General features: G+C 46.4%; 1 protein-coding gene and 1 long non-coding RNA gene across 18 annotated transcripts in view; one reads left to right on the top strand and one right to left on the bottom strand.

Annotated features, from left to right (window-relative positions):
- Positions 1-3,012: 3,012 nt before the first annotated feature.
- Positions 3,013-7,172, top strand: LOC309523772. 10 transcript variants are annotated; one of them, XR_014215601.1, is made up of 3 exons: positions 3,422-6,119; positions 6,183-6,245; positions 6,330-7,172. It is a non-coding gene; the product is annotated as an uncharacterized lncRNA (long non-coding RNA). The 10 variants fall into 10 exon arrangements; XR_014215602.1 differs by having other exon boundaries at positions 6,183-6,287; XR_014215603.1 differs by having other exon boundaries at positions 6,162-6,245.
- Positions 6,335-21,280, bottom strand: part of RAPGEF1 (Rap guanine nucleotide exchange factor 1) — a 108,030-nt gene continuing 93,084 nt past the window's right edge. For 7 of the 8 annotated variants that reach the window (XM_082207798.1, XM_082207796.1, XM_082207799.1 and 4 more), the window contains 11 exons: positions 20,425-20,500; positions 19,421-19,505; positions 16,299-16,391; positions 14,956-15,141; positions 14,346-14,430; positions 13,232-13,326; positions 11,302-11,380; positions 10,616-10,717; positions 9,147-9,244; positions 8,534-8,662; positions 6,335-7,604 (listed from right to left, as the gene is read on the bottom strand). In XM_082207798.1, the coding sequence (XP_082063924.1) occupies positions 7,454-7,604; positions 8,534-8,662; positions 9,147-9,244; positions 10,616-10,717; positions 11,302-11,380; positions 13,232-13,326; positions 14,346-14,430; positions 14,956-15,141; positions 16,299-16,391; positions 19,421-19,505; positions 20,425-20,500 (1,179 nt within the window). In that variant the 3' untranslated portion in view covers positions 6,335-7,453. Of the gene's footprint in view, positions 7,605-8,533; positions 8,663-9,146; positions 9,245-10,615; positions 10,718-11,301; positions 11,381-13,231; positions 13,327-14,345; positions 14,431-14,955; positions 15,142-16,298; positions 16,392-19,420; positions 19,506-20,424; positions 20,501-21,280 lie in introns of those variants that run through there. The other variant, XR_014215579.1, reaches the window with a different exon arrangement.

The raw sequence follows: 21,280 nt of genomic DNA, 5'->3' as shown, positions 1-21,280 counted from the left end.
ATGTGGAAGGCTTAGCCAAATGGCAAGCTGTGCCTCCAGGCAACACCCTGTAGTGCAGGATCTTACAGCGTCAGAGGAGGAAGTGGTGCTGGCCAGAGGGCGCATAACAGTGCCCTAGAGCTTAGGTGAAGGGAACATAGTTCCGCGTGGCACCTATGGGCAGATTGCAAGGGGAAGGAAAGGTGCTGCTACATAATATCAGTGCAGAGGATGTGGTGCTTCTGGGTGGCCAGTGCATAGCCCAGCTGATTTGTGAAAAACTGGGCACACCAGCCATCCAACAGGTAGCAGAGCCAGGGCTGCCCACCAACCCCTGGTGCCAACTCTAGGGGCCCCGTGGGCTTGTGTACCCACAAAAATGTTGTTGTGAGTGCCCAGCCTCTGCCCTGCTGCTGCCACCTTACCTCTGGCGCTGTGGTGATGACTGGGCTGAAGCCTGTGCCTCCATTGTGGGGCCTCTGTTGAGGCCTGCTGCAGCCATGGATGTGGTTCTGGGGTGGTTCCACAGTGGGTCTCAATAGAGGCTCCACAGCAGAGGCCCTGGCCCAGTTGCTATTGCAGTGCTGGAGCACGCTTGTGCGCTGCGCATCATGATGTGGCAATGTGACGTCACACTGACATGACGGTGTGGTGCGTGCAGAGTACCCACAGTGTGGGGCCGAAGTCAGTGCACCTGCTACTAACAGAAGCTACTAACAGTTTGGATCCACAAACTGTGAGTTAACACCAGGACAGAAGGTATGGGTTGTTTATCCCAATCAACTCAACCAACCTGATGATCAGCCGGAGGTACTTACTGGGTGGTAATAACTAACACCATTTGCCCAATTCATCTGCGTACAGCTTAAGTAAGGTGCAGGAATAACAGGATTCTCGACCTGCTTAGAGGAAGCATAACACACTACCTGTGTCATACAGTCCTTTATCTTGTGTGTATTATGTTCCCCATATTGTATATAACCAATTTTGGGTTTTTTTAATGCAAGCAGGTCATGGAAAAGGGAAACAAGCAATTGATGGAAGCAACCTGACATACTCTTCTGTGCATGAGCAGCAAGTTCCTTTCTAGAACTGAAGAATGATGTGACAGAGAACTGGAAACAGTCCTATTCCAAAGTGCAAGCTGTTATTGGGGGGCTGAGAGAGCAGAGCAATTAGCAAGATATGAAGGGAAGATAGCGTAAAGCCAAGGGGTGGAATGTGGTGGAAATGCAGAACAATTGCAATTGAGGTGGTGTAGGTGGCCTTGCGCAATTCACCCTTTGTCTAATGCCGACTCCTGCTGACTTCATTGCTTGCACGAGCGCTTCTGTTCTCGGAGATGGCCCAGCTGTGTGTTGATTGCTCTGCTGGCCTAGATCATGGGTAGGCAAACTTAAGGCCCAGGGGCTGGATCCAGCCCAATCGCCTTCTGAATCCGGCCAGTGGACGGCCTGGGAATCAGCGTGTTTTTATATGAGTAGAATGTGTCCTTTTATTCAAAATGCATCTCTGGGTAATTTGTGGGGCATAGGAGTTCATTTTTATTTTCAAAATATAGTCCGGCCCCCAACAAGGTCTGAGGGACAGTGGACCGCCCCCCTGCTGAAAGTTTGCTGACCATGGCCTAGATCATGGGACACCCCATGTCAGATGAAGAGAAAGGGGAGCTTTGCTGCAGTTCTAAACTGCTGATCTGTGCTGCATAGCCTGGCCAGACAGAGATATACAGTGGTACCTCAGGTTACATACGCTTCAAGTTACAGACTCCGCTAACCCAGAAATATTACCTCAGGTTAAGAACTTTATCTCAGGATGAGAACAGAAATCGCACAGCGGCAGCGGGAGGCCCCATTAGCTAAAGTGGTGCTTCAGGTTAAGAACAGTTTCAGGTCAAGTACGGACCTCCGGAACAAATTAAGTACTTAACCTGAGGTACCACTGTACCATAATTTTCTGCCCATAAGACGCCCCCATGTATAAGACTATTTTTGCGGGCTCAAATTTAAGAAAATGGGGGGAGATGGCACAGAGTCTTTGAGCTTTTTTGTGGGGGAGGGTTACCCAGGGTTGTTGAGCTTTCTAAAGGGGGGATTGCTGAAAATCGCTCACCCGCATGTGTCCAAAACTCTGCCTCTTGTCAGAAGCGGCCTATTGCCCGCCCAATTGCCACAGCGACAGCCAATCAACACCAGCCATTGACGCAGCAACCAATAACACACCCAATAGCTGTTGAAAGCCATGGCAGCAACCAATCAAACGTCTACCTTATGCACTATCCATGTATAAGAAATAAACTAGTCTTATACACAGAAAAGTACAGTACTTTGCTGCTACATCCCTGGGGCTTTCTGAATCTGAAAGGAGGGCTTCTGCCATTTGTATCCTTGTGTAAAGCAGGGTCTGGTATTCTTGTGTCAAGATCTTTTGGCAAAACAGAAAGGTAGCTCTGTTTTTGATACAAATGTCTGGGCACATTTTTGCCTCCACAAAGGGAATGGCTTCCACATGAAGTGTGTGTGGTCCCAACATGGGATGACCTTCTTTGAAGAACCGTAGCTCCCTGGTAGAGCACCTGCCTTGCAAGAAGAAAGTCCAAGCATCTACCCCCAGCATCTCCAGGTAGGGCTGCAAGACCTCAAGAGGGCCCACCAGCCTCTGGCCCATCTGTTCTGTGAGTCACCATTTAAATACTGCAGAATAGCACTATACTGGGTGCCCTTGGGCACTGTGGGAAATAAAAAAATCAGCTCCTGGACATCACTGGGGGGCAGTGTTGCTGTCACCGCCATGCAGATGCCTAACGATGGCTCAGACCGGAAGGAACTTTAGGAACCCAAATCAGACTATTGGAGCATCCAGCTCAGTACTGTCTACAATATCTGGGAGAGGCTTTCAGGCAGGGGGTCTCTTCCATTCCTTCTTGGAGATGCCAGAGGTTGGACCTGGGACCTTCTGTATGAAAAACATGCACAATGCCACTTAGTTGTGGTCTACTTCCAAAGATGGAGTAATATTCTAGTCTCTGTGGTCCTGAAGAGCTGGTTTTAAGTAGGGACCTGGAAAGCTGGCCTTATTCTGAACCAGACTATTGGTCCATCCAGTGCAATATAGTCTACACTGACTGGCAGTGGCTCTCCAGGGTTTTAGGCAGGGGGACTTATCCCAGTCCTGTTTGAAGCTGTTGGGGATTGAACTTAGGACCTTCTGCTTGCAAAGCAGATGCTTACACCAGTGAGCTACAGCCCTCAAACTTTACTCAGGGACATACTGATTCTGAATCTGGCCATGGCAATTCGCCTACCACCTGGTTCTCTGGCGTGGGATTTCCCACTGTGGATCGCCCCACCTTCCCCCCATCTCCCACCAGGCTAATGGCCCAAACAGGCCAACCAACAGGAACCAGGAAGAGAGACATGGTAGACAAGCAGGAAACCAGACCAATGGGAGAAACTGGATTTGATTGTCACTTTAATCTTGGCTGACCAAGGCATGCACTGTAAAATAGGATGATATTCAAGGCTGGGTTCTTTAACCACATTTATTGTCACTTGTTTGAGTGTCTCCCTCGCCCCTTTCTCTTTAATATATAAAAAAGTAACAGGTTTGGACATTTTTACAATCAGGATTCAGGGTGGGTGGGGTAAACCATAAATATACACCATCAGACCGAGGGAGGCTGGTTGGCAGAACAGCAAAGTCAAGGAAATTTTTCAGCAAGCTTGAAAATGCAAGGAATGCCTCATCTTTTTTGAAGCACAGAGTCACAACTTGAACTGGGGGAAACCCCCCCCCACCTCTTCCTCCCTTTGCCCCCAATGCCTTCGCCCCCACCCCAATTTAACTAAAACCCCATCCCTGCCAAGGGAATGACTGTGAGAGCACCACAGTAAATGTGCTGAAATTAACACAAACCAACAGCCGGATTCTGAAGATGGGTATTTTTTTTGCAGTAAATGCAATTTTTATGGGTTCAAATTCCAGCACATATTTTTCTTTAAAAAGCTCCAATGCCTAGGGTTAACAATCATTTAAAACTCTCACCTGTCTACCTGCCCACCCAATTCTGAACGGAGCAAGGGCTAGAGGAAAGTCTGGAAGCCTTTGGTCTACAAATCCCATTACCCACCACCACCATGTAACCCCAAGCTGGCTACAGGGGCGGATGGGAATTGTGGACTGACAACCTCTAGCAGGCTAGACTACAACTGGTGGGGCGTCCCTGGCTCTATCCACTTACTCATGAACCAAGACACAGGGGCAAAGGCTCACCTAACCCTTTCGCTCCCCAATGTGAAGTGCAATTAGGTGACTAATAGTATCATTCTGAAGCTGCCAGGGTATGAAAGCTGCAGATTCTGGTGAGAGCCAGAACCCCTCCAAAGGTGGTAGAAATGTAAGGACCTTTTTAGGTCCACCTTAGCTGCAAGACTGAGGGCAAATACAAAACATCCAATATTTTCTCAGGGGGGGAGTCCTTCACCAAACTCTTCTCACTCCAACCCCAGACCTCCTGATGTCACTGGCAACTTGCACAGGAGGTTCACCCATGCATGCCCATCTATGGCAATTTGAAATGAAAGACACACACAAAGGGTATAAACGGCAACATATTGCCTGCTGCAAAACACCCTTTAAATTAATAAAACAAAATAAAGTAAGATGAGCTGCACAGTATTACGCTGGAAGATTCTGCAGAGAAGGTTGGGGCCAGGTGAGTAGTCTGCTTCTGCCCAGTGGATTTCCTCCTCCCAATTTTATTCACAGGACAAGGAAAGAGATAGAAGCCTCTGCCTCAATAGATAACAAAGCCATTGGCTACAGTTAACAAACTGAAAAGCAAAAGTCATTCCCAAATCCTGGGCAGGCAGGTCAGGAGTCCACGTCTTGAGCCCAACTTTCAACAAACTGCTTTCAAGATTATTTGGCATCAAGAAAAAAACACTGCTCTGTTTAGGCCCCCTTATATTATATTAAAAAAGAGAGAACGTGAGCTGGTTTGGATTTAACAATCCTAATTTGCTAAACCAGCAGTGCATTGTGGTTTCTTTAAACTAGGCTTGGGGAACTTTTGGCCCTGCAGATGTTGCTGAACTACAGTTCCCCTCATCACTGGCCACACTTGCTGGAGCTGATGAGAATTGTCTTCAGCAACATCAGGAGACCCCCAAGTTCCCCATGCCTGCTTCAAAACCCAAAGCTTCCTGTTGACTCCAAAATGTTGTGATTTAATCCTTGGGCTCCAAATTTGATGTAAAAAACCAGGATCAAATCCTGGCCACAGTAATATTCCAGCTGCAACAAGAAACTCTGGTCTAAAATAACCATGATGGAAGGGTCAAAGGCACAGGAGTGAGAAGGGGGCACAACACTCATTGCCGGGCCAGTAAAGTTTTATTAAACCAGGATCATTATCTCTGAGCTGGCTCCCATATCAGCCGCAGCTCCTGTGAAGGTGACCTATAGCCAAGGAGATGCTTGCTTGTTGCTCAGACCAAGGACCCAGTGTGACCTGGAAGCTGTTTTATGTAAGGTGAAGACGCTGGACTGAGGTGGTTGATTTCAGGTGCCACAGTGGGTTAGCACATTGAGATGGACAGATATGACTCATTTGGGGAAGAGAAATCCATTGGGAAGTTCTTCTACAGAAGCATCAATGAAATAAATGGAAGATGCGAAAGAGTGTTCTGATGGAGGTCTCTCCAACCCACTTAATTTGAGGCAGCTTTTCAAATGTTTTGCCCCAATTGGATGGCGCAACAGCTCCTCACAGATGTGCCCTCCCACCCCAAGTTCTCACTTTGGTTTTTGACACCACCCCCATCTCAGCCTGATGCTTCTAGACAGCCAAGTATTTTGTTTGCTTTGTTTTCCTTTAAGCGTTGCTTAGCACTTTGAAGTTTCTTCTTAAAAACCCCATGGGCCACTCAGTCATGCATCCAAAGAAAATGGAAAGGAAACGGATGATGTTGCCTAGAGGTTCGTATTTACAGACGGTCTCATTTTCTACATGTTTACTGCATTAACAGCTAGTACCATCGCTACAATAACGGCCCCCATAGCGAGTACAAGGGGGTAGATGTCAAAGAACCTCAACAATTCCAGATTTCCTGAGTCAAATAAGAGTAAAGAGATTCCAGGTGAATTTGAAGAAGATCCAGGTGGATTTGGAGAAGATCCAGGTGAATTTGGAGAAGATCCAGGTGAGTTTGGGGAAGATCCAGGTGAATTTGGAGAAGATCCAGGTGAGTTTGGGGAAGATCCAGGTGAGTTTGGGGAAGTTCCAGGTGAATGTGGAGAAGATCCAGGTGAATTTTGAGAAGATCCGTGTGAATTTGAAGAAGATCCAGGTGAGTTTGGGGAAGATCCAGGTGAATTTGGAGAAGATCCAGGTGAATTTGGAGAAGATCCAGGTGAGTTTGGAGAAGATCTAGGTGAATTTGGAGAAGATCCAGGTGAGTTTGGGGAAGATCCAGGTGAGTTTGGGGAAGATCCAGGTGAATTTGGAGAAGATCTAGGTGAATTTGGAGAAGATCCAGGTGAATTTGGAGAATATCCAGGTCAGTTTGGGGAAGATCCAGGTGAAATTGGAGAAGATCCAGGTGAATTTGGAGAATATCCAGGTGAGTTTGGGGAAGATCCAGGTGAATTTGGAGAAGATCTAGGTGAATTTGGAAGAGATCCAGCTGAGTTTGGGGAAGATCCAGGTGAATCTGGAGAAGATCCAGGTGAGTTTGGGGAAGATCCAGGTGAATTTGGAGAAGATCCAGGTGAATTTGGGGAAGCGGTGACAGTGGTGGACATACTGTCCAGAGGGCAGCTGCCCATCTTGTTCCTTTTCCACATTGGCGATGGGGGCCATTTGATTGATTAAATATCCCTGTAAACATGTAAGACTTTGCAAGGGTAGAATGTTACTTCACTCTTTTTTCCTTTTTCCTTTTCCTCCCAGTGTCTGTGGGTGGGGAAGTATTGTGAAAAATGGTTCTCCTCAGTTATGACCTTGATGGCAACCCATTTTTCATCCCTCACACATGCTAAATGCCCATTGGGCGAGACCATGGGCACGTCAATACATGGCTCAACGCAATATGCAGCAACTTCGCTTCCCTCTCGTCGTGTTGCAGTGCGAGGAGCGCAAGAAAAAAAAAAGTTCAGATTTGGCAAAAGTGGGAACACTCTGGCACTAAAAACAAACAAACCCTGACCCCTTTTCCTGTGTGCTCCCTTTTCAGGCAGAAAAGCTCATCTATGGCACTGAGGAAGGAGAGCAGGACGCTGCTTTGGTGACTCTCCCCTGCGGCCTGATGGGAAGGGAGCCCACAGCTGCCGCTGAGACAACTCAACCCCTGGGCTGGGCCCAGGAGGGGAGGAGGTGGGGGAATGTGGCCCGGTCACAGGTCCAAGTCTCATAGCTGCCGTCTGTGCAGGCGCCCAGTGATCCTTTTGCCCATGGCCTTCATTAGCTTCCCCTCTAGGTTTTCTCCTCCCTGTCTGTCTTCCGCCTTGTGATGTTTCGAGGCTTGATTTTGAGCGAAAGTTCCCACAAGGCCTCCTCCGCCAGGTGGTCGCTGAAGTCATTGAAAAATGAGATGATGTCATCATTCCGTTTGATGTCGTAATGCCTGCAGCAATGAGAGAGAGAGAGAGAGAGATGTTTTATAACAGAAAGTGCTGCTTTATTCAGGACTGCCCCCTAGCTGGAAGCCAAAAGAATGCAATGTTCAATTCACTGCCTCCCCACCCCAAAAGGCAAGGCTCAGTGATATAACCAGAACATAAAAATTCTGCAAGCCAAGCATCCAAAATCCTGTGCTGAGAGAAGTCAGATACTGTGGTCTGTATAAATTGGACAGATTCACCTAATTCCCCTCCTTCACTATCTTCCTTGGCTGCTTCTGAGGGTGCAGTAAATGTCTCCAAACGGTTAGGCTAAAATAAAAAGCTGGTTGGTTCTCTGCCTGCCCAGCGGTATCCGTTACAAGGCTACTATAGACGTAATCCCGTAAATGTCTACAACACGACAAGCAGCCCGGTGCATGGGGAACGAGGCGCTCCTCACACATCAAGAGGTATTTCCTGTCTTCCAATATACATGCAGGTCCTGCTTACCAGCCACAATGCATTTCCTGAAAATTGTTAGACAAGTGCTTGCATAACAAGTCCATGATTTCCACTGATTCTTATGGGAACATTTCTAATCCATGATCTCTCTCTCCCCCCTCCCACCACGGCTTCTTCCTTAAATGGCTGCAGTCAACCAGCAAAGAGACAAAAGAAAAACTCTCCTGCTGTCTGATTTGTCCAACCTCTCTCCCTGTCTCCATGGCTTTTGCCTGAAAATGGCTGTTGGTGACCAGCAGCAAAGTTGTGGCTAATAGTTTCTGGCTTTAATCGAGTGGACAGTGAAGTGTAACTCTCCACCCCCCACCCTTTCATAAAATGCCAGTCTAGACAAGTTTCTTGCTCTTTGCTATAGTCACACATCACATGCTCCTAGTCCTCAAGTGTTCATAGGTGTGCACAATGCAAGAGAGCAGTGGGTACCACTTACACTTGCTGGAAGCACCTCATGCTGTCCAGGATGTTGAACTGCTGCCAGCGCTTGGAGAAGTTGACTTTGCCATCAATGTAGTCCGGATTCCCCAAGTGGACAAAGGTCAAGTCTTGCAGTATGAGACCTCTGGAGAGAAAGAGGTGTGAAAGTGGAAGATGAAGGCCTTCTGTTATGGTTTGAAATGACAAGTGTGTTCACATAGGTCTATTAATATCTCTGGGTCCAAACCAGAGGGCATGACTTCAGTTACAGGAGGGTAGATTCCTGGTGAACACCAGGAGAAATGTCTTGATGGGAAGAGCAGTTTTAAAAGGGAACTGTTGACCTAAAGCAGGTGTGGGGAGCCTTTGGCCCTCTGGATGTTGCTAAACTACAACACCCATGATCCCTGGCCATGCTTACTCAGTCTGATGGGATCTCTGCTCCTGACCTGGAGGGATAGTGGTCTCTCATTTGCTGTGAGAGATTTGGCCAGCCATCTGTTGGTGATGACCTTCCTCTGGACTTCCCCAAACTGAGCAGCAGGTGAGGTGGACCAGATGGATTGCAAGACTCCCCTTGCAGCCAGCAGTGAAACCCCAGAGAATGTTTGTCTGTGTGAGCTACTCACAAGTAAGGTATGCAAGGCGGCTCCACCTCTGAGAGGGCAGCTCGGTATGCCCGGAAGGAGGAAGAACTGTCAATCAGAGTGCAATACTCAGCCAGACCCTGGCAGGAGACACAAAACATGAAGACATAGCATGAATTGTCTGAGAGACTGAACACATTTGGATGCTCCACAAATCCAGGTGGATTGGAGGCAAAAGATGCACCTCTCTGTATTCTGCTATGGGACACAGAAGAATCTAGCACCTCAAGAACCTCATTCCTGGCTGACAGCAATAAAAACGAAAAAGCAAGTGGCTACTAGCTCTCATGGTTGTGGTGAAAAACTTAAGGGCACACACTTTACTACACAGTGTTTCCCATCAACAGCTGATGACTGGTGGCAGCCCGTCTTGTTACTGCAATCCACTGGAAAGAAACTCAAGAGCTTGTGCTAGATAAGGGATACCACCTTTTATGGAATATTGAGATTATACAGGAGAAATCACGCACATTCCAAAATATTGACCAGGAGGATTATCAGCACCAGACTCCTTTCAAATGGTGTGCACTCTTTCATTTCTTACACAGCGAGTGAAACTTTCTCTTCACAACTGTCTGCTCAAGCTTGGGATATTTGGAATTACACCTGACTGTAATATGCTGTGTTCTTCTCTTTCATGTATACTGAAATTGTGGTGATCCAAATGTTTAATGTTTGGTTTGTTGTTTTATAATGTGGATGGCAGGAACAGGGAAGTTGCTTAATTTGGTTTTTTTAAATTATGGTTTTCTCCCTTCTTCCCCCACCTCACTCCTTCTTTCTCCCTTCTTTCTTTTTCCGTTTTGCTCTTCTCTTTTGCTATGCTCCTGTTGTCATTTTTTATGTACCGTCACTGTTGAAAATACTACAAGAAGCTATTTACCAAAAAAACAAACAAACCCAAAACGAGTTGACAACTGGCAGCAGAAGGCATTGAGTGGTTCCTTTGAAAAGCACTGCCTTTAAGGCAAGGTGTACATGTTAGCCAATGCAGTACCCTCCAGATGTGGTTGGGCTACAGCTTCTGTCATCCCTGGCTGGCTAGGCCTGATGGGGTGGTGGAGGAGTCTAACAACATCTGGAAGGTTTTGTTCATACAAAACATCTTCATCTGCTTCAAGGAGCAAAGACTGAAGTACCAGGGAAGAGCAAAGCGGGAGTGAGCTCCTCTGTGGTATGCAGAGTGTGGCTTCTGAATTTGGCTAGACAGCTGACTTTACCTTTTGCAATCCCACACAGAGAAATATTAGTAGAGTAAAAATAGCAAAGTTGCTTATTTTAAGGAAGTGCATTAACTTGGACAGAAAAGACTGTAGTTTTATGCTAACTAACTAGTCAAGAGGAAACAAAGGCAGCCATGTTTGCTCTTTGTTCTTTCTAGTGCTGGACTTTTAACTTTTGGAAACATAGGACGAAAACATTTTTGAAAAGATATATATTGAAAAACCGACCTCTGAGGTTTGTTTCTGCCACTCGAGCCTCCGGATGGGTGCTGAATCCAGGGCAGAGAGTATAGCCAAGTAGGAGTTGAAGTTGTTGAGCTTTCGTAAGTGCTGGAGCAAAACGGAAAAAAGAGGACGAAGGGTTGGAGGTGTTCCAAGGTGTTCTGGGGTGGGGGGAGAAGGTGGCAGTGTGGCATAGTAGTTAGAATGCTGGGCTTGGGCCTTGGAGAGACCAGGATTCAAATCCCCACTTGGGCAGGAAGCTCACTGGGTGGCCTTGGGGCAGTCACTCTGCTGCTTAGCCAACTACAAGGTTATCCTCACAATGTTGTTGTGGGGATAAAATGGGGAGGGGGCAAACCACGCAAGCTCCTTGGAGGAAAGGTGGGATATAAACACATGAAACAAAATGAAATGAAAGGCCACTTGTCAGGGCAAAGGGTTGGGCTGTGGGCAGATGTAGAACTTCCTGGAATTTGGTAACACCTTAGTCCTGGAACTGTGGATCAGGTGAGTCTGCTTTGGAATTTGGACCTGCCAAAATTCACTAAGCATCTCCAGTCTGACCCACACAGGTGTATCCCTAGATCGGGCTTCAGCCTTAGGCTGTGACAACACTGAGGTTCAAACCTCCAAGTCCCTGGGCACTCACAATGATGTTTGTGGTGGTAATAGCAACCCTTTGCAGGACTTACCTTCATGATCTTTATAAACTTCAGGAGCAACCTCTCTCGGTCCTGGGCTTTCTCCTGCTGCATAATTATTGAGCGGACCCTGTGAGTTTGCAGATTGGGAGAGATGCAACAACGCAGCCATCAGGATTAAACAGTTCAAGCAGGTTTCTGATCCAGGAATCCCTGCTGAGCTGCTAAGCGCTGGCTGAAGCACCAGTAATGTTGGCTTCCTGATTCATCTTGGCTGGTAGTCCTGGAAGACCTGCCCCCTGCCTTGCAGGCCTTTTTCCACCTGGCCTGGGAGGACAGCGTCCTGACTGTCTCCAGCTACAAAAGCTGAGGCTGTGGAACAGAATCTAGGGCTGGGGTGCCTTTTAGGGGGTTTGTTGGGGATGGGATTGTTGCTGGTGTTGCTGTTAATTTTTTGGCTCTTATGATTCTATGTGGAAATTGTTAAATTTGGTTGTTTTGTTTAATGTTTGTTTTTGGTGTTTTGTTTATTGTTTAAAATAATTGCTCTCTTGCGCAAAAAGCTTTCCTCTCTCTTTCTCAATGACCAAGAAGCATGTGCACATCCTACACACAGGAACTAATCTGCAGCACTCACTTTCAGAACAGCAGACAGTGGAACACATTTCTTGATGTTTGTGAGTCAGTGCGTTACATTTTTCCTAGCAGGGATCCCAATGTCAGCCTTGTCCGATTTCCCACCACCGCCCCAAAACCTGGCAGGATGAGGAAGGCTCTGTCGCCCCCAGCAACCTTTCCTGAGGACTAGTAGATTGTGCTAACTCAAAAGGTGGGTTGGTTGGTGAGAGGGGAAAAGGCAATTTCTAAGGGAAGGGCTCAATATTATATGAAGAATCAAATGAGAATAAGATATTCTTTTTCCTGTTCCCTTCTTTCCTTTTTCCTGTAAGCTCTCTCTACCTTCCTGTCCCTTTCTTGTTCTTCTTTCCTGACCTGTGTTTTTATTTAGATTAGCTTTGATAAAAAGATATTTGATATTAATTTGTGTATTCCTTTTTTCCAAATTTTAATAGAATTTATTCAAAAAGAAAAGAAGTATTGTCTACACTGGCTGGCAGCCGCTCTCTTGGGTTTCAGAAGAGGGACTTTCCCATACCTGCAGATGCTGTCGACTGAACCTGGATTCTTTTGCATTTAAAGCAGACACTCTGTTGCTGAGCTGTGAACATCAGCCTGGGGCCCTCCAGCTGTTTTGAACTACAACTCTCATCAGCCCCAGGAAGCAGGGGCTGATGGGAGATGTATTCCAAGGCATCTATAGGGCACCTAATTGGTGGCGGCTAGTCTACACTAATTGGCAGTGACCCTCCAGGACAGGATTTCAGATAGAACTCTTTCCCTATCTGAAGATGCTGGGGATCAAACATAAGATCATCTATGTGCAAAGTGCAGGCTCCACTGCCAGAGCTATGTTCTTTCCCTCGAATTAATGCAGGTGTGGGAAGATGCAAAGTGCTATGGTGGGAGGGCATGAACAAGCCAGATTTGATTTCATGGGGAGGAGGATGTTTTGCCTGGAGATCACATCTAGCATGGCCCGGTGTAGTGGTTAGAATGTTGGCCAGTCACTAGCCTACCTCACAGGACTGTTGTGAAGATAAAATATAGGAAAGGAGAGGAAGAACTGTGTAGGCAACCTTGCATTCAGAAAGGTGAACTGTAGTAAATAGATAAACAACACTTCATGGTGCTACTCTGAATAAAAACGAACCTCTTAGACCTCCAAAGCCTGCCTCTTGTCAAAAAATGTGAGCCACAAACCAGGGACTTCCTTTGTGCATTGCTCAGAACCGCAGCCCTTCCTGTGATCCCTCAAAATACACACACCCTCTTGTCATCAATGCAGCTTCCCCTCCCAAGAAAATATGCAACTCCGAAACCAGACAGGAAGTGAGATTTGTTGCTCTTTTGTCTTTCTTACCAGTAGGACATGTTATTAAAGTGCTCGGTGAATTGTGTCAAGTTGGGGCTTTTCTCTTCATTCTGCTCTTTTGCCCAAAGCAGAACTTCAGGGATCTGCAAAGGAAAAAAAAAAGGTGACAAAAGGGACAAAAGTTGATTGTCCCTTTTGCCACTGAAAACACAGATACGTCCAGGGAAGGGAGGGCTTCCCCTTGACACCGAGAGCTGCCTAAGCTGCACTGTCAAAATGTCAATGCGTGCAACTGCTTACTTCTCTTATAAATATTCAGGAATCTAGTAGGACTGTTCCAACTATACATAAAATGGTTTGGTCTTTTAAAGGTAAAAACAGGATCAGTTGAAGAATGGATAGATGAATGAAGAAAAATGAAATGCAAATCCAATTCATGGAGTCAATGGTTTTGATGATAGGTTATAGAAACAACAACAATGAATGCTGTAAAGGGAACATTAGTACTGTATTTTACAATAGATTGCATGTTATGTTAAGTGGAAGATTCTTAATTCTATATGTAGAATAGGACGTGTGCTTTAAAGAAATGGAATCTGAATCTGAAATACAGCTCAAGGCGAGAGGAAGGCTAATTTATATTAATACTTTAATCAATATTACTTTTGCAATAGTTTGGTATGGGTAATAATAAGAAAATATATTTAAAAAAGAAAACTCTGTCTCTGTGTGTGTGTGTATTAAAAAGTTGCATCCCGCCCTGGAAAAGTTGTTTGGGAGGGAGGCCAGCACACATCACATCCGCACCATATATTTAAAGCACATCTATCGCATGTTAACAGTCTTGTGATTCCCCAAAGCATTCTTGGAAACAGTAGCTTAGCCCTTTCGGAGCTTTAAGTCCCAGCACCCTTAACAAACAACAGTGCCCAGGATTCTTCGGGAGAAGCCATGTGTTTTAAATGTGAATGTGACCCCAGGAACCAGAAAACCGTGGAGTTAGCAGGCAGCCACCTATGAGTGGTGCTTTGGGCTAACATGAGCCTTTCACCTTTTCACAAAATGTATTTCTTGTGGGACAGTGGCTGTTCTCCCTCTAAGTATGGTTTAGGTGCTTCTTCTACAAGAATACAGGCCAGCTCTGACATGTTGTTTGTAATACCTCAATTTTATAAAAGAGCTCTGCATCCAGGAGGGTCAGTTGTTCTGCTATCTCATGGCTGTGGAAATCGTGGAGGGTCCCTGGTCTGGACAAGGAAAGAATGAAAAAGGTGATGCACAAGCTCTGAAGTGTCTTAGTTTGCTCTTCCTTTTTAAGCCTCCCCAAGTTTCTAGTCATTTTAGTTCCAGAGGGATGTTTGCACACGTGTGGTGACCTCTCAGAAACTAGTAAGGTAGGATAAATATATAGGTGCCGCCCCCAGCTTCCTGAACTTTTTTAGCAGGTTCCCACTCAATGGGACTGCTTTCCTGTTGACCTAAAAGTACTCCAGAGTAGTGAGGAAAAGAAATCATACACAATAATGTGGGCACCAAGAAGCACTTCAAGTGTGGTACAATTAACTCCAATGAACTGCAAGTATTGCATTCTACTCTGGCACTTAATACTTGCAAGAAATTACATATGATTAAAGCAATTTGAAGCTTGCAAGTGCCAGACGTTTTGCAAAAGATATTTGAGCAAATATACTTCACAAAGACTTTGGGATCCTTGGCTTGAGACTGGGTTTCCCCCTACTTTTGAGGGAAGACCAAAAACAGCACCATCTCACCTGGCTGCCACCCATCGAGCCGCAAGAGGTTTGATCGAGTTGGTGTATCGCAGCATTTTCTTCTGATCCACTTTGTCAAGGATGTTTTTGCGCAGGACTCTGGCAAGGCTGAGCTCCCCATTGCAGACCAAGCGGAACACAAGGTCCATGAGCAGCTTGAGGATCTCCTCCGTCAGCTCCACCAAACTGAGAAAGAAAATGTGTGAGAAACCTAGGGCAAGTCCCCTTCAGCCAGTATATATGTACATGTGCTGCACTCACCCACACCATTTATAACCAGTGCTTTTTACCCCAAAAAGCTGTCTAAAAAGACATGGCACGTGAAGGAAAGAGAGGAGGAAAAATACAAGCTCAAGGTCCTGAATTTACAGCCAATATCAGAGGCTGACTTTTGGAATATATATATATATATATATATATATATATATATATATATATGCAGGTTTTGGTGTCTTCGGGTGTCTTCCCGTGTAAGAGTCGGGGTGTCTGTGCGACGTTTCGACGAGGTCTCACTCGTCATCTTCAGGCTGGTGCTTTCGGCTTCTTGTTACTGGAACAGAGCAGAGTCTGGTGTTTGAGTTCCTATAAATACTGTTGAGGGGTGTGGGAACTCAAACACCAGACTCTGCTCTGTTCCAGTAACAAGAAGCCGAAAGCACCAGCCTGAAGATGACGAGTGAGACCTCGTCGAAACGTCGCACAGACACCCCGACTCTTACACGGGAAGACACCCGAAGACACCAAAACCTGCATTCCTGTACCCGTGAAAATCTACGAAAGCATATATATATATATATATATATATATATATATCAGAGGCTGACTTGCTTTCAATAAAAAGCAAAACTACTTCCCCTCACCCCCAACATCAGAGCCAGGAGCAGAGCTGGTGACAATCTCTAGGCCTGCTCCTGCTATGGTCATATTTAATGAAAACTCTTCATTCTGATGATGTGAGTTTTCGCTTATTTTTAAAAAGGCATGAAAACCAGCTGCTAATTCTCATGATCGCAGCAGAAAAAGTTCTGTTTTCTGCATCTGTTAAGAAGCATGGTCTTATCATCTGCCCCAAAATCTGTGCTGTGAAGCAGCTAAATGGTGCAGGTCTAATAACTTCTCAATTGTCTTAATGCATGTTTAATGCTTTGAAAAATACATAAAGACCAGCAGTAGTGGTGATTGGGTTGTAGTAGTTTCTCATCAGCATGAACTGTAGGGACTTCTGTCCATTGTCCTGGGTAACCTTGCAAAGGGAGTAAGGATAAGTCTCCTCCATGTGGTGCAATGATTGGCATTTCAGATCCATGCAACTGTGATTAGAAAGTGAGAAAAAACTCGCTCACCACAGCTCATCCACAACCCGGACCAGGACGAAGAAGGTGTTCTTGCTTACTCGCTTCTTGAAGGTGTCTGGACAGTGGCAGAATTTCTCATATGTTGAAGGGAAAGTTAAAGGACTAACATGACATAGCTGAGTTGCAAGGACCAAACCAATGCAGAAGACCTTAAGGTACCTCTCATTTACAGTGAACCCTCCAGTTCTGAACCTGGGTGGGCAGCCTCAGGGAGAAGTACTAAACTCAAGTATCACCAACCTGTTGCCAGTCCAGATGACACAAGACTACAACTCCCATCACCCCTGGACATGCTGGCAGGGGATAATGGGAGCTGGAGTCTAGCAACATCTGGAGGGCTGCAGCAGGCTAAGAAGAAACAGTTGCATGTTATCTTCCTGGTTCCAGGATAACTCTGCCCACCTAGGAAGCCTGTTTGGTTCTCCCTGGCCCGGCTTGGCTGTAAATGCTCCTAGGGAAGGTCAGATCCAGTTTCTCCCAAAGAGCTCAAAGACCCCATTCTACTAAGACTCGTACCCAGAGCTCCTGGCTGACGTGCACCCAAGCACACTGCAAAAATAATAGCCAGTTGCTAGTCGTCATAAATACAAAGGAAAAGTTCAGCAGTCTGTTGGCCATCCCTATTCCCAAAGCACAGTGCCGCTTCCAGCTGCCCAGAGTGGCTGGGGAAACTCAGTTAAATGGATGGGGTATAAATATTATTGTTATTATTATTACTATTCCAAAGCTTCCGCTTCTCATCCAGCTTGAAACCTATAAGGCAAAGCAGATATAACAGTACAGATCTAATAACCCACATCCCTGAGAGGTGTCACAGAAAGAAAGGAGATGCAGAAATAAAAGCGAACAGGGGCTTTACACACACACACACACACACACACACACACACACACACAGCTTCATTCCTGCCTTCTGCCTGAGAGGAGAATGCTGCTGCTCTCATTCCTGCCTGTGCAGATGGGAGCATTGATTTATAGCTTCTGGCCACGAGGAAAGGATTTCCACCGACAGCTGGGAGGAGGGCAGTGCAGAGGCTGCTGCGTCACATTAATCAGCATCAGCAGCAGGGGCCATTTCTTGGCAGCAGGTGGCAGTGATGAGCCAGGTGTGGCACCATGCCTCTGGAACACGCTGGCACACGACCGGCAAAGCCACAAGGCCTGTGCGCTCAAGTGGAGAACGTGGGTGGTTTAGAAAAATATATCGCCCTAGGACAAAGGCAGAAAGGATGGCATTCTGCAACACTAAGGGAAGGCATCACTCCTTTTGTGTGCAGGAGTGGAAGGGAAGGTGGGGAGAGGTGAATGAGAGCCACAAACACCCCTACCGTTGCAGAAAGATTGGGGGCGGGGAGCCATTTGCAGCCCAAGGGCCATATTTCCTAATGGGGTACCTTGTGGGGGCCACACAGGAGGGCCAGTGGCAAGAATGGGCAGAGGAATGGATGTAAAATTTATCTTTGTACATTAGGCAAGTTCCTACGCACGTGCATGCGCGCACACACACACACACAACACTCTACCCTCCAACCAGGCAAGCAAGAGGCACTATCAGAGTTCAAGGATGCATTCCAGCTTGACAAAAGAACTCAGATTTTGTTGCAAGGCCAGTGAGAGGTGTGTGGTGTGTGTGTCCTGAAGAGAAGAGTTGTGACCTTGAGATAGTTCCAAAGGTCAGACAAGAGAGGCCTGAAGGGCTTCATTTGGCCTCCAGAACTGAAGAAGATGGTTGTGGGAAGGAGACGGATTGGCAAGAACTGCCATCTACCCTGAAACCTTAAAGAGAAATGGTGGCCCTTATGAAAGATGCTGATGGATAAATCTGTCAATTCTGGTTACTCTCTGATTTTCGTTTTTAAGGTTCAGATCAACCCATTCCTGCATCTATTTACACATGTCTCCCCACCTCCCAAAAAAGTCTGTGTGAAAACAGCAAGCGACTTCCATGCACATTTCTCCTGATATATATGTAGCTCTGTATGCAGGTTTCCTGCTATGGTCCCACTAAGCACTTCTCCTTGAAGCAGGTGGTGGGGAGAGAATGGGTAAGAAGCCTGCACTTCACAGGCTTCTTTAGCCTTTTCTCTGCTTGCTCTCCTGCAGCTCACTTAAAAGAGAAGTTCCTGCCCATCAGCTGACATCACCAGTGAAGACAGTAGGTGGGCTTTATTTGTGGGGAAATGGCATTGCAGGCAAAACTGGACCCCCTTGGTGCGCCAAGGTTGGCCCAAAGGGTGGAGGTTTCCCACCCCCAATCCACCCCCCATTTTCTGTGCCCGCTTTTGGGTTGGGGAACTGCATCACAAAATTCAGAAAAGTGCAAATTTCAAAATATAGCTGTGTCTCAGCTTGTGAATGTGATGGATGCCTAAGGAGAGAAAACACGACAGCATCCAGGGAGTGGCCACAGTGCAATGGTCCCCCTTCCAGCTCAAATTGAAATCTAAATATTCCCTTCTTTTTGTCCAAAGACTCCAGTCTTCACAAATTCCTCTTCTTACAACCTGGTTCCTGGGGGGTGGAAGAAGAGAGAAACCTCAAGCTTCTTCACACCACCTTGTTTTGAATCTTTGGGTACAACTGACAACCCAAAGGAATATAGAAAGCTGCCTTCTACCTAGCTTAGTACTGCCCAGACTGACTGACAGTGGCTCTCCACGGTTTCAGGCAAAAGGACATTCTCAGCCCTACCTGGAGAGGATGGAGAACGGACTTGGGACCTTCGGCATGCAAAGTGGGTGCCCTGAGCTATGGCCTTTCCCCTAAAATGAAAGCAAGGATCTGGTCCTCATGTTCCTGAAACAAGTTGATTTTAAATAGGAATCTAAGGAACTGCCTTATGCTGAGTCGGACCAATGGTCCATCTAACTAGACAATAGAGTGTCCAGCATCAGTTCTTTAGGATTTCAAACAGGAGTCTTTTACCTGGAGATGTTGGTGATTGAGACCTTCTGCACGTAAAGCAGATACTCTGCCAATGCGCTACAGAAGGGCCACACTGACACTGTTCTAAACTGACTAGGGGTTCTGCCTCTTGGAAGGTAGACACACTGCACAATTTGGGCAGGGGAGAGAGGGGTGGGGAGATTTGCTGAGTGTTTGAAAGGATATCTGTATTGCAGTTTTTTGATGAGGTCTTCAGGTGTGATGAACGTGCGGTAAGTGGTCAAAAAGGCCTCACAGTACAGCACCAAATCTGTTGAGGACAAAAGAAGAAAGAGAAGAAAAGATAAGACACCTGTCAATCAACAGAACAGCTTTTACCCAATATGGTGCCCTCTCAATGTTTTGGACTACAATGCTCATCCGTCCTAGCAAGCATGCCTAAGGGGAAGAATCAAATAGAAACACACGGTCTCTGTTTACCCAGATCATGGTTAGGGGGTCAGGAAGCCAGAGAGAGAATTGGAACACATGAATCTAAGGCACAACCTTAACACCCAAACCACAGTGTGGTGTTGTTGTTGTTGTTGTTGTTGTTGTTGCTGCTGCTAATAACTGTATCTATTAAATTTCTTACCCACTCTTCATTCATCATGATGCTCCAATACAACTCTCAAAATCAATCAAGAAAAGAGATGTTGTAGCAAACAATATCACAGTAAAGAAGGGCAACTTCAGCGTGTTCAGTTGCATGGGAATCTAGTTACCATTCAGTGGGTTGTGTCTTACTCAGAGTAGACCCACAGAAATTGATAAGATGCTTAGGTACATTAACTTCAATGAGCCAATTCTTGAGTGGAACTAGCTGGGTAGAATGCAGTCAAATTTAATACGTGAGCAGTGCAGAGTCAACTTTGAAGCTCTTACTAAGCAAAAACAACAATCAGAACTGTACTGTAAATGGAAATGACTGACAATAGGCAAACAACAAGCCCGCATACCCCAATGAAATCTACAGTGGCCCCACTTGCAGACAGGGAGCTAACACGCTCCCTTCCGCAGATGCACACAACTATAACTGTTGCAGCGAATGTTATCTTTTGTCTGATTGCAGCTAAGCAGAATCCTCCTTTGCGTGTTGCCCCGATTCAAAGCTCCTGCCTGCTCTGATCTGCAAAACGTGACAAGTTATGTGGGGAGTTTTCAGCAAGCCACTCTCACTTCTGTGATACCTTTCCTGTCGGTCTCTGTGGCGTGGACCAAGAGGATGTCGCCCGAACCGCCACGAACATCTGGTCCATCGTCGCCCTGTATGAGAAGCAAAACAAATGGAGATTGTGCTTCAGGTGGCTCCCCAGGAACTAAGGAAACCTGCTTCACACCAGGTTAGACCATTGGTCCATTTTCAACATTGTCATCTGTGACAAGAAGCTGCCTTATACTGACTCAGTCCATCACCCAAGAACTCAGGACCAACTTCAATCAGATCTCTGGGGTTCAGGTAGGGGGTTTCTCTCAGCTAGGGCTGCCATACTTCGAAGAGCAAAAAAGAGGACGCCATGACGGCCATTCAACGCAATTAAATGCAATTTATCTCAAATTTCACCCCTGAAAAAGCGGACGTGTCCTGGAAAAAGAGAACACATGGCAACCAAAGCCCTGCCTGAAGACACCAGGAACTGAACCTGGGGCCTTCTGTTTGCGAAGTGAGTTGAGCCCCTGCCTTTGCCTTCTGGGAGACCCTGGTGCCTGAACAGACTAGTAAGCCACACAGAAATTCCTCACGCTGCATGCTGAGTCTTGAGCTGGGGGGTGGGGAGATATCTGGGCTTGCTATCGCCCTGGAGGTGACCTCCAGCCCAAACTTGACTTTGTTTTGTCAGACTAAAGGGAGTGGGCAGACACCTGTGAACTCTTGAGGCTTGCGAGGAGAAGGAAAATCTGTGTGTGTGTCACTGGAGGTTACGTGGGGGCCAGTGTGAGTGGGCTTTGGTGTATCTTGAGCCAGATCCCACCACCACGAGGAACCATTGGATCAGATCTTCAAGGTGCACATCAAAAGGCTGAGTGAAACGGATTAACTCTAAA

Source organism: Podarcis vaucheri (assembly GCF_965113315.1).
Source record: "Podarcis vaucheri genome assembly, chromosome: Z".
Classification (NCBI taxonomy): Eukaryota; Metazoa; Chordata; class Lepidosauria; order Squamata; family Lacertidae; genus Podarcis; species Podarcis vaucheri.
Note: the sequence above shows the minus strand (reverse complement) of the source record. Positions and strands in the feature narration are given on the sequence as shown.